The sequence below is a fragment of the Salvelinus fontinalis genome, chromosome 32 (assembly GCF_029448725.1).
Source record: "Salvelinus fontinalis isolate EN_2023a chromosome 32, ASM2944872v1, whole genome shotgun sequence".
Classification (NCBI taxonomy): domain Eukaryota; kingdom Metazoa; phylum Chordata; class Actinopteri; order Salmoniformes; family Salmonidae; genus Salvelinus; species Salvelinus fontinalis.
The window spans coordinates 20,581,758-20,596,602 of NC_074696.1; the positions used below are offsets into that span (position 1 = coordinate 20,581,758).

The window sequence follows — 14,845 nt, forward strand, 5'->3', positions numbered from 1 at the left end:
TGCATACTTTGGTATCATTCCCTATGCTTCAAAATCTGTGATGAATTGTGGGTATATTTTGACTGACTGATCTACAAATAATACTAGTAGTTATTTATGATGGAAGGTGATTTGTTGAACAAGGCCCTTGTCTCTCTGCCAGGTGTCTCCCCCGGAGTCCTCTCTGTGTGTGAGCTCGGAGGGGAGGAACTGGGATGACTACATTCTGGTCTCGCAGGACGGAGAACTGCAGCCCACCGAGGGAGGGGCGGAGAGGACCCCTCCAATCAGACAGCTCCACGGCTCGGTCAGGGTGGAGCCGTTCCAGGACCCCCTGATGGGTGCAGCGTCGGGTTCCTCCAGCCCAGACGAGGGCAGCATTCACAGCAAAGACTCAGACTTCGCCATGGTCAACTCCCAGGACCTGTGAGGGATTGGACTTTACTGATATGGGTGGGAGTTACCACTAACCAGAGATGTAGGATCAGTTTATCTACTCCCTAATCACCCACCTTAACCATTTGGAGGGATTCATCCCAACCTGGAGCATATGCTGCCCCACACGGGAAAAACAACTCGCCACTGCTGGATCAAACTTGCCAATGTGGACTGGACTATGGCAGTCTACCGTTAGGCAGTCGCCAATACCTTAACCTACCTGCTCTGTATTCCTTCATGAATACCATAGATCTCTTTTATGCCTATAGCCTTTTCTCCTGAATGCTTGGGCCTCCAACCCCACCTGTGACTTTAATGGTGATACCCATTTCTGCCACTTAAGGGTGCTACAAGACAGTTCAACACAGGCTACCCTCAGGAACTGGAATTCATAGTGCATTTATCAGTGGGGGATGCCTTTCCCTTCTCTGTATGTGGTAATGGTAGGGTAGTACCCTGTTTCTCCAGGTAGGGGAGCTGTCTGTCCCATACCTCTGTCTGTATCTAATGCCTGTGTCTAAAGAGCTTCTCTTGTCTTACCTCCATTTGATTGTCCTTTAACTGTTTCGAGGTAGAAGTTGCTCCTAACCAATCGGCAGTCCTACACCTAGCATTAGGGGGGATGGTACAATATCTGATCCTGTATCAGTTGTTAGGAGGCAACTTCTACCTACTCTTAACCAGTGCCTGGAAACCATTGACAGATTAACTGACTCTTACTTCTTTACATTTTGTTTAAAGATACAATTTTAACCCAATACAGCTGCACTACAATGTGAAATTATGAAATTAAGGAAAACAGGCTTTAAAAAAATGATCTATTCCATGTAATAAGATTTCATTATTTCTGATGTCCTTGTATTTATCTTGCTTCCTGGGGTAGCCAAGTAAAGCATTGCACACACGAGGGATGTCCCTACAGCAGAGATGATTATCTATAGACCAATAAAATGCTTGTTACAGTATGCCTGTGTCATGTTCAGAGGGGGGAGAGAATGGTTTTTCAACAGGACAGTATACAAGTGCTAGCAACATGCTGAATTGTGAGTACAATTAATATTTAAATTGGCAATGCTAACTAAAAACACACAACATGCAATGAAGGGTAAACAATGCTCATAAGTGGAGGATGCTGAGGGGAGGACGGCTCATGAATGGAGTGCAATGGGATTTGATGGCTGGATTGGAATGAAAGGAATGGTATCAAACACAAAAACATGCTTGATTCCATTCTGGCCATTATGAGCCTTCCTCCCCTCAGCAGCCTCCACTGTTGTAAGTGACATTTGAAAATGTCAGTTGATATCCAATACTTTGGCTTCTCTGTGATGTCAGGCCCTGGTTTGATGTCTCTGATTGCATGTGTGGCCAGCTGGCTATCAGTCGAGCAAATGGTCAAAGCAACAGGGTTTTATGATTGAAGTAACTGGTTTATTTGGTTGGTTCTGGTAATGAAAATGTAATGGATATTGACGTCAATTTACCATGAAACAAGGAATCATCCTACAGCATCCAGGTTTTCAGGAGGACAACAATTGTCTTCTGACAGGTGGAGTCTACGTGATGCTCAGTGCAGACTGATTCGTCACGCTATCTGACGGTAAACAATGGAGGACATCAGTGTCAGGAATGTTTTATTTTATTATCGGAAGTCACCATTTTGTAAAAATCCAGTAACATTTTACAGAATGAGGATAATACTGTAATGTGACACAACCACCTAGAAAAGCATTGGTCAAGGTGCTATAGAAGGAGTACTTGAAATACTGTTTTTGATCATACAGTTGAGTTCTATCATTAACCCTATCCCACCAATATACACATCCACAGGGGAGGAGTTCCTTACTAATCAGCACTCCTTAATTCATCAGTCAAGTACAAGGGAGTGAAAACCTGCAGACAGACGCGTACATTACGGCATAATTGACATGAATGGGGATTCCCATTCTACTCTATGTACACATCTTACATTCTTTTGTTCCGCTGTACCCGGAGAAGCTGGAGAAGATGAAGTAGCTCAGTTGGTGTTTGCAACTTCAGGATCGTAGGTTTGATTCCCGCTGAGGCCACCCATACAAAGACAAAATGTATGCACGCAGTACTGTAAGTTGCTTTGGATAAAATTGTCTGCTAAATAGCATATTATTTTGGTAGCAGTCACACTTTCACACACATTCTGAATCAGCCTCCTCCCACACGTACGTTATCACTTCTGTCTCACTCTGTTCTGTAGTTTTGATCGCCCTGAAAGCCCTCCACTCCCCCCAACAAAAAACAAGGACTACATTCAATCCATAGTGCTGAAGAGATGCTTTATAGCGCGGTTGACAATTAGTCAATATTGCCACGGTCGCTTCATACTGTATGTCGACTCAAACATTTTAAAACGGATCTTCATCGATACAGATTGAATCCAGCTCCAAAAAGAACAACACTTCAGAGTAGGATTAAAAACATATTTCCAGCAACATTCAGGAACAGGGACAGGCCATTCTGATTCTGACTTCATTCCTGTCTCGTGTCTTTGACGTTACTCCTCCCTCCTGACAGTGGTATAACAGGAGTATTTTTCTTTTAATTGTTTTAGTCCATCTTCCTTTCTTTTCTTCATCGTTGTGTGGAGAGAATGGCCAACTAGACTTCCAACAGCCCCTAACCGGGTTAGATGCAGAAGGAGACATTCACTTTTGAGTGTACGTAGCAACTTGGTTGTCAGTTCTGGCCTCAGAAGGATGACGGTGCCCTTAGAAACTGACCTAAGGCCAGATTTGACATTTCCCCCCTTTTGCTTTAATATATAATTTGAGGCGGGTAAGCTGGTCCTAGACCTGTATCTAAGGGGAACCTCTAGACGGAGCTGTAGCTCTCTCCTGGATGGTGTCCAGGCTGCGTCGGGGGCGGGTCGCCTCTCCTGTCACACCCTTACTAAGGTTAGAGGTCAGGGCAGCATAGTGTACCTGCTTCATGTTCTCCTGCACCTCGGTCATAGCTCGTTTCAGAAGGTCTGCCTGCCCCTGAGAGAGAGAGTGGGAGAAGGGGGAGGATAGGAGAGAGAGCGGTTTGTCGGAGTTGGGTAATATGGAAACAGACTGGCACTGTTCTGTGGTATGTGGTTGTCTTTGGTCTGCTGTGTGTGTGTAGATTCACCTTCAGTATGGTGATGTTCTGTGGTTGTCTTTAGTCTGCTGTGTGTGTGTAGATTCACCTTCAGTGTGGTGATGTTCTGTGGTTGTCTTTAGTCTGCTGTGTGTGTAGATTCACCTTCAGTGTGGTGATGTTCTGTGGTTGTCTTTAGTCTGCTGTGTGTGTGTAGATTCACCTTCAGTATGGTGATGTTCTGTGGTTGTCTTTGGTCTGCTGTGTGTGTGTAGATTCACCTTCAGTGTGGTGATGTTCTGTGGTTGTCTTTAGTCTGCTGTGTGTGTGTAGATTCACCTTCAGTGTGGTGATGTTCTGTGGTTGTCTTTGGTCTGCTGTGTGTGTGTAGATTCACCTTCAGTGTGGTGATGTTCTGTGGTTGTCTTTAGTCTGCTGTGTGTGTGTAGATTCACCTTCAGTGTGGTGATGTTCTGTGGTTGTCTTTAGTCTGCTGTGTGTGTGTAGATTCACCTTCAGTGCCAGCAGCATACCACCCTGCATACCACTACTGGCTTGCTTCTGAAGCTAAGCAGGGTTGGTCCTGGTCAGTCCCTGGATGGGAGACCAGATGCTGCTGGAAGTGATGTTGGAGGGCCAGTAGGAGGCACTCTTTCCTCTGGTCTAAAAAAAAATATCCCAATGCCCCAGGGCAGTGATTGGGGACACTGCCCTGTGTAGGGTGCCGTCTTTCGGATGAGACGTTAAACGGGTGTCCTGACTCTCTGAGGTCATTAAAGATCCCATGGCACTTATCGTAAGAGTAGGGGTGTTAACCCCGGTGTCCTGGCTAAATTCCCAATCTGGCCCTCAAACCATCATGGTCACCTAATAATCCCCAGTTTACAATTGGCTCATTCATCCCCCTCCTCTCCCCTGTAACTATTCCCCAGGTCGTTGCTGCAAATGAGAACGTGTTCTCAGTCAACTTACCTGGTAAAATAACGGTAAAATAAAAAAATATATAAAAAAAAGATTCACCTTCAGTATGGTGATGTTCCAGCTGAAACTCTCCACAGCTCTGGTGACCTTACGATCCTTAAGCCCCTCCTTCACTGCAATGGAATGCAACGTCTCATGGAACTTCATGGCTAGGGGACGACACACTTATTAGCAATGTTGAACCTTTCCCTCTGTCAACCTCTCCATGTCTTAACCAAGGTCCAAGACCGGCTCAGGTCTGTGGTTTGGTGGTGTCTGGTATTTGTGATTGAACGATCAAGTCTTAACCTTTCTCTGTGTAGTGTAATGGACTGGTTAAGAGATCTGAATATAAGAAAGTGCATTGATTTTTTTTTACTTTTAAAGGTAGTTTTACGGTTGCGCCGAAATCTAGTGTTTATCCGTGAATATAATCTCTGCATTGTCTACAGTGAAATGTGCTTGTCTACAAGGTGCCTTTGGTTTAATCCTGGCCTCAATTAGAGGGATAGATAGGGAAAGAGAACAAGAGAGATTCAAGAGTGACAGGCAGACTCCTTGTCCTCTCTTTCCTCTGGCCAGATTGAGTATGTGTGGTGTTGTCGCTTTCTCTGTCTGCCCCGGGACACTGTCACACTCTGTCACCATCTCCATGGAGACTAAGAAGTGGGTTAACACAGAGCACGCGCTGTAAGCTCTCCTAACCTGCTACGAAAAGTACCTTCCGTCCATAGCTGTATACCATCTAGTCAAAACCAGCGATAATGTGAGAGGACTTTTAATCACAGCATCCTGAACAACAACACCACCGCCACCACAGACCTGAACACCACCGCCACCACAGACCTGAACAACACCACCACCGCCACCACAGACCTGAACAACAACACCACCGCCACCACAGACCTGAACAACACCACCGCCACCACAGACCTGAACAACACCACCGCCACCACAGACCTGAACGCAACTCAGTATATTTTACTTCAATTTTCTCTCTCACACACCTGAAAACTCACTAACTTCAACATTCACTAGTACACAATTACACAGAATTTCATATATACTGTAAACACACACACACCACATTGGCTGCCTGCCAGTGCAGTTGCTAGGCGACTTGAGGCTTGAGTGCCAGGGCATTCCGTTGTGCATGTGGGAAACGTTCCATTTCCCTGTGTAACCGAGCGGAACTGACAGAACGGAGAGAGAACATTAGCACTGTCCATAACTCTGTCTGATACTTCCCAAACATCAAAATCAAAAGTACTGAGCTCCCGGCCATCTATACCAGGCTGTGTCAAGGAAGGCCCAAAAATTGTCAGACTCCAGCCACCCAAGCCATAGGCTGTTCTCTCTGCTACCACACGGCAAGCAGTACCGATGCATCTAGTCTGGAACCAACAAAACCCTTGAACAGCTTCTACCCCCAAGCCATAAGGCTGCTAAACAGCTAATAAAATGGCTACCCGGACTACCTGCATTGAACCTTTCTTCCACTAACTCTCTTGCTTGGACTCTATCCACACAAACTGGACTTACACACACACACACACACACACACACAGTTGCTGCTACTGTCTATTATCTATCCTGTTGCCTAGTCACTTTACCACTACCTCTATGTACATATTGTATCTACCTCAATGACCTAGCACATCAACTCGGTACTGGTACTCCCTGTATATAGCAGCCATGGTATTTTTACTGGTTATTGTTATTCACCGTGTATTTATTCCTCGTGTCACTATTTCTATTTTAACTCTGTATTGTTGGAAAAGGACCCGTGAACAGTGAAATGCTTGTCCAGACCTGGTGTTTACGAAGCATGTGACAAATAACATTTCATTTTACTTGACACAAACACACAATTTTCATATTTATCTGAGAATAAAGGGTTGAACTCAGGTGAACTGAGATATCTCAGAGGAGACTGGGAGCAGACTATGGTGTTTTGCCATATCTACATAATCACTCTATTTTCTATCACCGGTCTTCCACTCTCTGAAATACATCCATTTATCAAACTTGTCATCTCTCCTCTAGCTATTAGAGCGAGATATATGAATGGCTTCTCTCTAAGTCTTATGGAACAGGGACTGTGAAGCAACACAAACACAGGCACAGACACATACACACACGATAACATACGCACACGTACACATGGATTTTGTGCTGTAGATTTGTGGAGTAGGGGCCTGAGGGCACACTGTGTTGTGAAATCTGTGAATGTAATGTTTTTAAAATTGCATAAACTGCCTTAATTTTGCAAGACCCTAGGAAAACTAGCTGCTGCCTTGGCAACAGCTAATGGGGATCCATAATAAATAAATAAAAATCTACAGTGCCTTCAGAAAGTATTCACACCCTTTGAATTTTTCCACATTTAGTTGCATTACAAAGTGGGATTCAAATTAATGTCATTTTTTGTCAACGATCTACACAAAATACTGTATCAAAGTGGAAGAAAAATTCAAACATTTTGTAAAAATGTATGGAAAATAAAACACTATCTTCATTAGATAAGTATTCAACCCATGTTAGAATCACATTTGGCAGTGATTACAGCTGTGAGTCTTTCTGGGTAAGTCTCTAAGAGCTTTCCACAATTGGATTGTGCAACATTTGCCCATTTATTCTTTTCAAAATTCTTCAAACTCTGACAAGTTGGTTGTTGATCTCCTATTGTCTGGTGGAAAGTAGACAACCAGGTTTTTCTCTAGGATTTTTCCTGTGCTTAGCTCCATTCCGTTTCTTTTTTTTTATCCTTAAAAAAAAGATTACACAATTACAAATCATACCCATAACATGATGCAGACACCACTATGCTTGAAAATATTAAGAGTGGTACTCAGTAATGTGCTGTATATTATATTTGCCCCAAACATGTTTGTATTCAGGACAACAAGTTAATTGCTTTGGCACATGTATTACTGCCTTGTTGCAAACAGTGTCATGACGTCGCCTGCTTGGGTATTGCAAACCCCATCCCCCTCTCCCTGCCTTTCCCTTTCCTCCTTCAACCCATGCTGTGATCACAGAGAGACGTCGTAAATTCCTGAGAATCTCATTATGGCCAAACAGTATTAAGAGAGAGGGTAAACTTTCAGGACAAAGGAATTTTCTCCCACCTCACAGAACTTGAGGTACGAACATATTTCATGTTCCTGCAAAAGTATAAAAGATCGGTGGAGAGTCCAGCTATTAACATGCCCATTGGTCACCATGTGGGAAACTCAGGAGACTGTGGGACTACATTACCATACTGCTGTTTATATAATAACCTCAGATATGAGGTTTACATCTGTTTGTTGTATAAAATGAATGAGTGAGTATGATACTGTTTGTATAATTGTGTAATATGATTTTGGACTGTTTAATTAAGAAAAATACAAATCCCTTTTTGATTTGAACTAAACCCGAGGACCCGACCCTGAGCCAGTTGGGTCAGACATCCAAGGACAGCCCCTTCCTGCTATCTGAATAAAAGTAAACTGAGAAATTACCATTAGACCATGTTTATCCTCCATGGGGAGAACGAAGGTTACCATTGCTGAATCTTTAACCATACCACGTGGTTAAACTCTTATCCGAATAAGAACAAGTTTTGATATTGACTACTAGTCTGCAGCTAGGAATTCGGTATCATTGAACGCGAAGAAAGACAACCGCCGAAACATCCATTCTATAACGAATGTCACTGAACTATCCACAATAACCGAGACAGAAGGAACTCCAACAGAAACAAACTTCTCTCCAACGATCAAGACGACACACACCGAGCGTAACTATATATATATATGTATTGATTGCAATTGTTCCCGAATGAGTGAGCCTTCGTGTAAGGATTAGCATGTCAATTGTTAAAATTGTGAACTCTGTAGTGAATTCTTAGTCGAACGCAAGGTTTTACTGTTAACCTATAAAGCGTTACATGGGCTTGCTCCTACATATCTTTCCGAGTTGGTCCTGCCGTACATACCAATACGTACGCTACGGTCACAAGACGCAGGCCTCCTAATTGTCCCTAGAATTTCTAAGCAAACAGCGGGAGGCAGAGCTTTCTCCTATAGATCTCCATTTTTATGGAACAGTCTGCCTACCCATGTGAGAGACGCAGACTCGGTCTCAACCTTTAAGTCTTTACTGAAGACTTATCTCTTCAGTAGGTCATATGATTGAGTGTAGTCTGGCCCAGGAGTGTGAAGGTGAACGGAAAGGCTCTGGAGCAACGAACCGCCCTTGCTGTCTCTGCCTGGCCGGTTCCCCTCTCTCCACTGGGATTCTCTGCCTCTAACCCTATTACAGGGGCTGAGTCACTGGCTTACTGGTGCTCTTTCATGCCGTCCCTGGGAGGGGTGCGTCACTTGAGTGGGTTGAGTTACTGACGTGATCTTCCTGTCTGGGTTGGCGCCCCCCCTTGGTTTGTGCTGTGGTGGAGATCTTTGTTGGCTATACTCGGCCTTGTCTCAGGATTATAAGTTGGTGGTTGAAGATATCCCTCCAGTGGTGCGGGGGCTGTGCTTTGGCAAAGTGGGTGGGGTTATATCCTTCCTATTTGGCCCTGTCCGGGGGTATCTTCGGATGGGGCCACAGTGTCTCCTGACCGCTCCTGTCTCAGCCTCCAGTATTTATGCTGCAGTAGTTTGTGTCGGGGGGCTAGGGTCAGTTGGTTATACCTGGAGTACTTCTCCTGTCTTATCCAGTGTCCTGTGTGAATTTAAGTATGCTTTCTCTAATTCTCTCGTTCTCTCTTTCTTTCTCTCTCTCTGAGAACCTGAGCCCTAGGACCATACGTCAGGACTACCGGGCATGACGACTCCCTGCTGTCCCCAGTCCACCTGGCCTTGCTGCTATTCCAGTTTCAACTGTTCTGCCTGCGGTTACGGAACCCCTACCTGTCCCAGACCTGCTGTTTTCAACTCTTAATGATCTGCTATGAAAAGCCAACAGATTTATTCCTGATTATTATTTGACCATGCTTGTCATTTATGAACATTTTGAAAATCTTGGCTCTCTCTAATTTTCTCCTTCTCTCTTTCTTTCTCTCTGAGAACCTGAGCCCTGGGACCATACGTCGGGACTGCCGGGCGTGGTGGCTCCTTGCTGTCCCCAGTCCGCCTGGCCTTGCTGCTGTTCCGGTTTCAGCTGTTCTGCCTGCGATTATGGAACCGCCACCTGTCCCAGACCTGTTGTTTTTCAACTCATAATGATCGGCTATGAAAAGTCAACTGAAAATTATCCATGATTATTATTTGACCATGCTTGTCACTTATGAACATTTTTGAACATCTTGGCATAGTTCTGTTTATAATCTCCACCCGGCACAGCCAGAAGAGGACTGGCCACCCCTCATAGCCTGGTTCCTCTCTAGGTTTCTTCCTAAGTTTTGGCCTTTCTAGGGAGTTTTTCCTAGCCACCGTGCTTCTTCACCTGCATTCTAGCTGTTTGGGGTTTTAGGCTGGGTCTCTGTACAGCACTTCGAGATATTAGCTGATGTACGAAGGGCTATATAAAATAAACTTGATTGATTGATTGATAGGGCATATTTCTCCCATTTCATGTAACCCTTTTTAAGTTTGTTTGTTTATACATTTCTGTGAATTAATTAGTTAGTAATAAATAAATGATTTAAGACTATGGATGACTCATAGTGAAGACTGGGTTCGTGCAGATAATCAACAATTTACGACGTTTGGAATGAGACTAACATGAGGTGAAAATAAATAAATCATTAATCAGAAGACTATTGATCAGATATGAAAATATCTGAAAGATTATATTGGGAAATAACTTTGTAATCTAATAACTTTCCCTGGTGCCGTCGAATTCATACTTAATTAGTTACGTTATTACTCAAATTCCCTTCCAAGATGGCATAGCAGTTCAGATGTCATTTTGTCCTAATGTCGTGTCCTGTATATATATATATATATTTACACCTTTCTTTGCATATCTTTTATATATTTTATTATCCAAGAACTCAACTACAAAAAGCTTTCCTGCAACCCGCCTCACCAATTACAGAAAAAAAAAAGTATTATTTACCTCAAATCTGAAAATTCACAATTGAAGCTAGCCAGAAGCTAACCAGAAGCTAGCCAGAAGCTAACCAGAAGCTAGCCAGAAGCTAACCTGAAATTCCTTTAGCTCGATAATCTATCGGCACTTTTGTACAACGCGACTCAGACCAGAACATACCGGACCTATTTTTCTCAATATCCCCGGATTTCAACCACAAGCTCTGGACATTTACACCTTGATTTCGCAGCTAGCTAGCAAACCGTGTGACTATTGGCTTACATCAATCCCGGAGCAAACTTAAATTATTTCGGAGATAGCCAGCTGTAGAGTTCCATCAGCCATTCCTGGGCTACAATCACCTATCCGGACCCGTTTTTTTTGCTACAAATGCGGAGCCCCACCGGGCCTTCACGACTGACTACCGACGTTATCTGCCTGAGGGAGTTATCCAACTGGCACCTCCGTCACGACGTTACCTGAACGCTCATCTGGGGCCCGCTAATCGTTAGCTGTCTTATCGGCTGTTATCTGAATAAGTATATCGGACAATTTTTCTTGGGTCACTATATCTATTTTGCCAATTGGATTGATCCCCTCTACCACACGGAACCCCACGAATCTACCGACGGAAACGCATGAGGTGAATAAAAATAGACCTCCATCCTATACTATCTTGCTACCGATAGCCAGCTACCCGGCCAGCTGTCTGGATCGCCGTGACCCCAACCAACCTCTACTCACTGGACCCTTATGATCACTCGATTAAGCATGCCTCTCCTTAATGTAAATATGCCTTGTCCATTGCTGTTCTGGTTAGTGTTTATTGGCTTATTTCATTGTAGAGCCTCTAGCCCTGCTCACTATACCATATCCAACCTTTCAGTTCCATCACCCACATATTCGATGACATCACCTGGTTTCAATGATGTTTCTAGAGACAATATCTCTCTCATCATCACTCAATACCTAGGTTAACCTCCACTGTATTCACATCCTACCATACCTTTGTCTGTACATTATTCCTTGAAGCTATTTTATCGCCCCCAGAAACTTCCTTTTACTCTCTGTTCTAGACGTTCTAGACGACCAATTCTCATAGCTTTTAGCCGTACCCTTATCCTACTCCTCCTCTGTTCCTCTGGTGATGTAGAGGTGAATCCAGGCCCTGCAGTACCTAACTCCACTCCTATTCCCCAGGCGCTCTCTTTTGATGACTTCTGTAACCGTAATAGCCTTGGTTTCATGCATGTTAACATTAGAAGCCTCCTCCCTAAGTTTGTTTTGTTCACTGCTTTAGCACACTCTGCCAACCCAGATGTTTTAGCCGTGTCTGAATCCTGGCTTAGGAAGACCACCAAAAATTCTGACATTTTCATCCCTAACTACAAGATTTTCAGACAAGATAGAACGGCCAAAGGGGGCGGTGTTGCAATCTACTGCAAAGATTGCCTGCAGAGTTCTGTTTTACTATCCAGGTCTGTTCCCAAACAATTTGAACTTCTACTTTTAAAAATCCACCTCTCTAAAAACAAGTCTCTCACCGTTGCCGCCTGCTATAGACCACCCTCTGCCCCCAGCTGTGCTCTGGACACCATATGTGAACTGATTGCCCCCCATCTATCTTCAGAGCTCGTGCTGCTAGGCGACCTAAATTGGAACATGCTTAACACCCCAGCCATCCTACAATCTAAACTTGATGCCCTCAATCTCACACAAATTATCAATGAACCTACCAGGTACCACCCCAATTCCGTTAACACTGGTACCCTCATAGATATCATCCTAACCAACTTGCTCTCCAAATACACCTCTGCTGTTTTCAACCAAGATCTCAGCGATCACTGCCTCATTGCCTGCATCCGTAATGGGTCAGCGGTCAAACGACCTCCACTCATCACTGTCAAACGCTCCCTGAAACACTTCAGCAAGCAGGCCTTTCTAATCGACCTGGCCGAGGTATCCTGGAAGGATATTGATCTCATCCCGTCAGTAGAGGATGCCTGGAAAAAAAATTAAAATGCCTTCCTCACCATCTTGAATAAGCATGCCCCATTCAAGAAATTTAGAACCAGGAACAGATATAGCCCTTGGTTCTCTCCTGACCTGACTGCCCTTAACCAACAGAAAAACATCCTATGGCGTTCTGCATTAGCATCGAACAGCCCCCGTGATATGCAACTTTTCAGGGAAGCTAGAAACCAATATACACAGGCAGTTAGAAAAGCCAAGGCTAGCTTTTTCAAGCTGAAATTTGCTTCCTGCAACACAAACTCAAAGTTCTGGGACACTGCAAAGTCCATGGAGAATAAGAACACCTCCTCCCAGCTTCCAATTGCACTGAAGATAGGAAACACTGTCACCACCGACAAATCCACTATAATTGAGAATTTCAATAAGCATTTTTCTACGGCTGGCCATGCTTTCCACCTGGCTACCCCTACCCCGGTCAACAGCACTGCCCTCCCCTCTGCTACTCGCCCACGCCTTCCCCATTTCTCTTTCTCCCAAATACAGTCAGCTGATGTTCTGAAAGAGCTGCAAAATCTGGACCCTTACAAATCAGCCGGGCTAGATAATCTGGACCCTTTCTTTCTAAAACTATCTGCTGAAATTGTTGCCACCCCTATTACTAGCCTTTTCAACCTCTCTTTCGTGTCGTCTGAGATTCCCAAAGATTGGAAAGCAGCTGCGGTTATCCCCCTCTTCAAAGGGGGGGGGGGACACACTTGACCCAAACAGCTACAGACCTATATCTATCCTACCCTGCCTTTCTAAGGTCTTCGAAAGCCAAGTCAACAAACAGATTACCGACCATTTCGAATCCCACCATACCTTCTCCGCTATGCAATCTGGTTTCAGAGCTGGTCATGGGTGCACCTCAGCCACGCTCAAGGTCATAAACGATATCTTAACCGCCATCGATAGGAAACAATACTGTGCAGCCGTATTCATTGACCTGGCCAAGGCTTTTGACTCTGTCAATCACCACATCCTCATCGGCAGACTCGACAGCCTTGGTTTCTCTAATGATTGCCTCGCCTGGTTCACCAACTACTTCTCTGATTGAGTTCAGTGTGTCAAATCGGAGGGTCTGTTGTCCGGACCTCTGGCAGTCTCTATGGGGGTGCCACAGGGTTCAATTCTTGGACCGACTCTCTTCTCTGTATACATCAATGATGTCGCTCTTGCTGCTGGTGAGTCTCTGATCCACCTCTACGCAGACAACACTATTCTGTTTACTTCTGGCCCTTCTTTTGACACTGTGTTAACAACCCTCCAGGCGAGCTTCAATGCCATACAACTCTCCTTCCGTGGCCTCCAATTGCTCTTAAATACAAGTAAAACTAAATGCATGTTCTTCAACCGATCGCTGCCTGCACCTGCCCGCCTGTCCAACATCACTACTCTGGACAGCTCTGACTTAGAATATGTGGACAACTACAAATACCTAGTTGTCTGGTTAAACTGTAAACTCTCCTTCCAGACTCACATCAAACATCTCCAATCCAAAGTTAAATCTAGAATTGGCTTCCTATTCCGCAACAAAGCATCCTTCACTCATGCTGCCAAACATACCCTTGTAAAACTGACCATCCTACCAATCCTCGACTTCGGTGATGTCATTTACAAAATAGCCTCCAAAACCCTATTCAATAAATTGGATGCAGTCTATCACAGTGCCATCCGTTTTGTCACCAAAGCCCCATATACTACCCACCACTGCGACCTGTACACTCTCGTTGGCTGGCCCTCGCTTCATACTCGTCGCCAAACCCACTGGCTCCAGGTCATCTACAAAACCCTGCTAGGTAAAGTCCCCCCTTATCTCAGCTCGCTGGTCACCATAGCAGCACCTACCTGTAGCACGCGCTCCAGCAGGTATATCTCTCTGGTCACCCCCAAAACCAATTCTTCCTTTGGCCGCCTCTTCTTCCAGTTCTCTGCTGCCAATGACTGGAACGAACTACAAAAATCTCTGAAACTGGAAACACTTATCTCCCTCACTAGCTTTAAGCACCAGCTGTCAGAGCAGCTCATGGATTACTGCACCTGTACATAGCCCATCTATAATTTAGCCCAAACAACTACCTCTTTACCTACTGTATTTATTTATTTATTTTGCTCCTTTGCACCCCATTATTTATATCTCTACTTTGCACTTTCTTCCACTATAAACCAACCATTCCAGTGTTTTTTACTTGCTATATTGTATTTACTTCGCCACCATGGCCTTTTTTTATATTTTTATTTATATATATATTGTTTGCCTTCACCTCCCTTATCTCACCTCACTTGCTCACATTGTATATAGACTTATTTTTCACTGTATTATTGACTGTATGTTTGT

The 14,845-nt window shown here is 44.3% G+C and overlaps 2 protein-coding genes across 4 annotated transcripts in view; one reads left to right on the plus strand and one right to left on the minus strand.

Moving 5' to 3' along the window:
* LOC129830876 (TBC1 domain family member 5-like) overlaps positions 1-1,382 on the plus strand; it is a 64,166-nt gene extending 62,784 nt beyond the window's left edge. For all 3 annotated transcript variants that reach the window (XM_055893689.1, XM_055893691.1, XM_055893690.1), the window contains one exon: positions 143-1,382. In XM_055893689.1, coding sequence (XP_055749664.1) covers positions 143-409 — 267 coding nt within the window. In that variant the 3' untranslated portion in view covers positions 410-1,382. The remainder of the gene's footprint in view (positions 1-142) is intronic.
* A 652-nt stretch (positions 1,383-2,034) lies between these two features.
* Positions 2,035-14,845, minus strand: part of LOC129830875 (inactive phospholipase C-like protein 2) — a 47,850-nt gene continuing 35,039 nt past the window's right edge. Inside the window, exons 11-12 of the mRNA XM_055893688.1 lie at positions 4,534-4,643; positions 2,035-3,431 (exon numbers count right to left, since the gene is read on the minus strand). Coding sequence (XP_055749663.1) covers positions 3,252-3,431; positions 4,534-4,643 — 290 coding nt within the window. The 3' untranslated portion in view covers positions 2,035-3,251. The remainder of the gene's footprint in view (positions 3,432-4,533; positions 4,644-14,845) is intronic.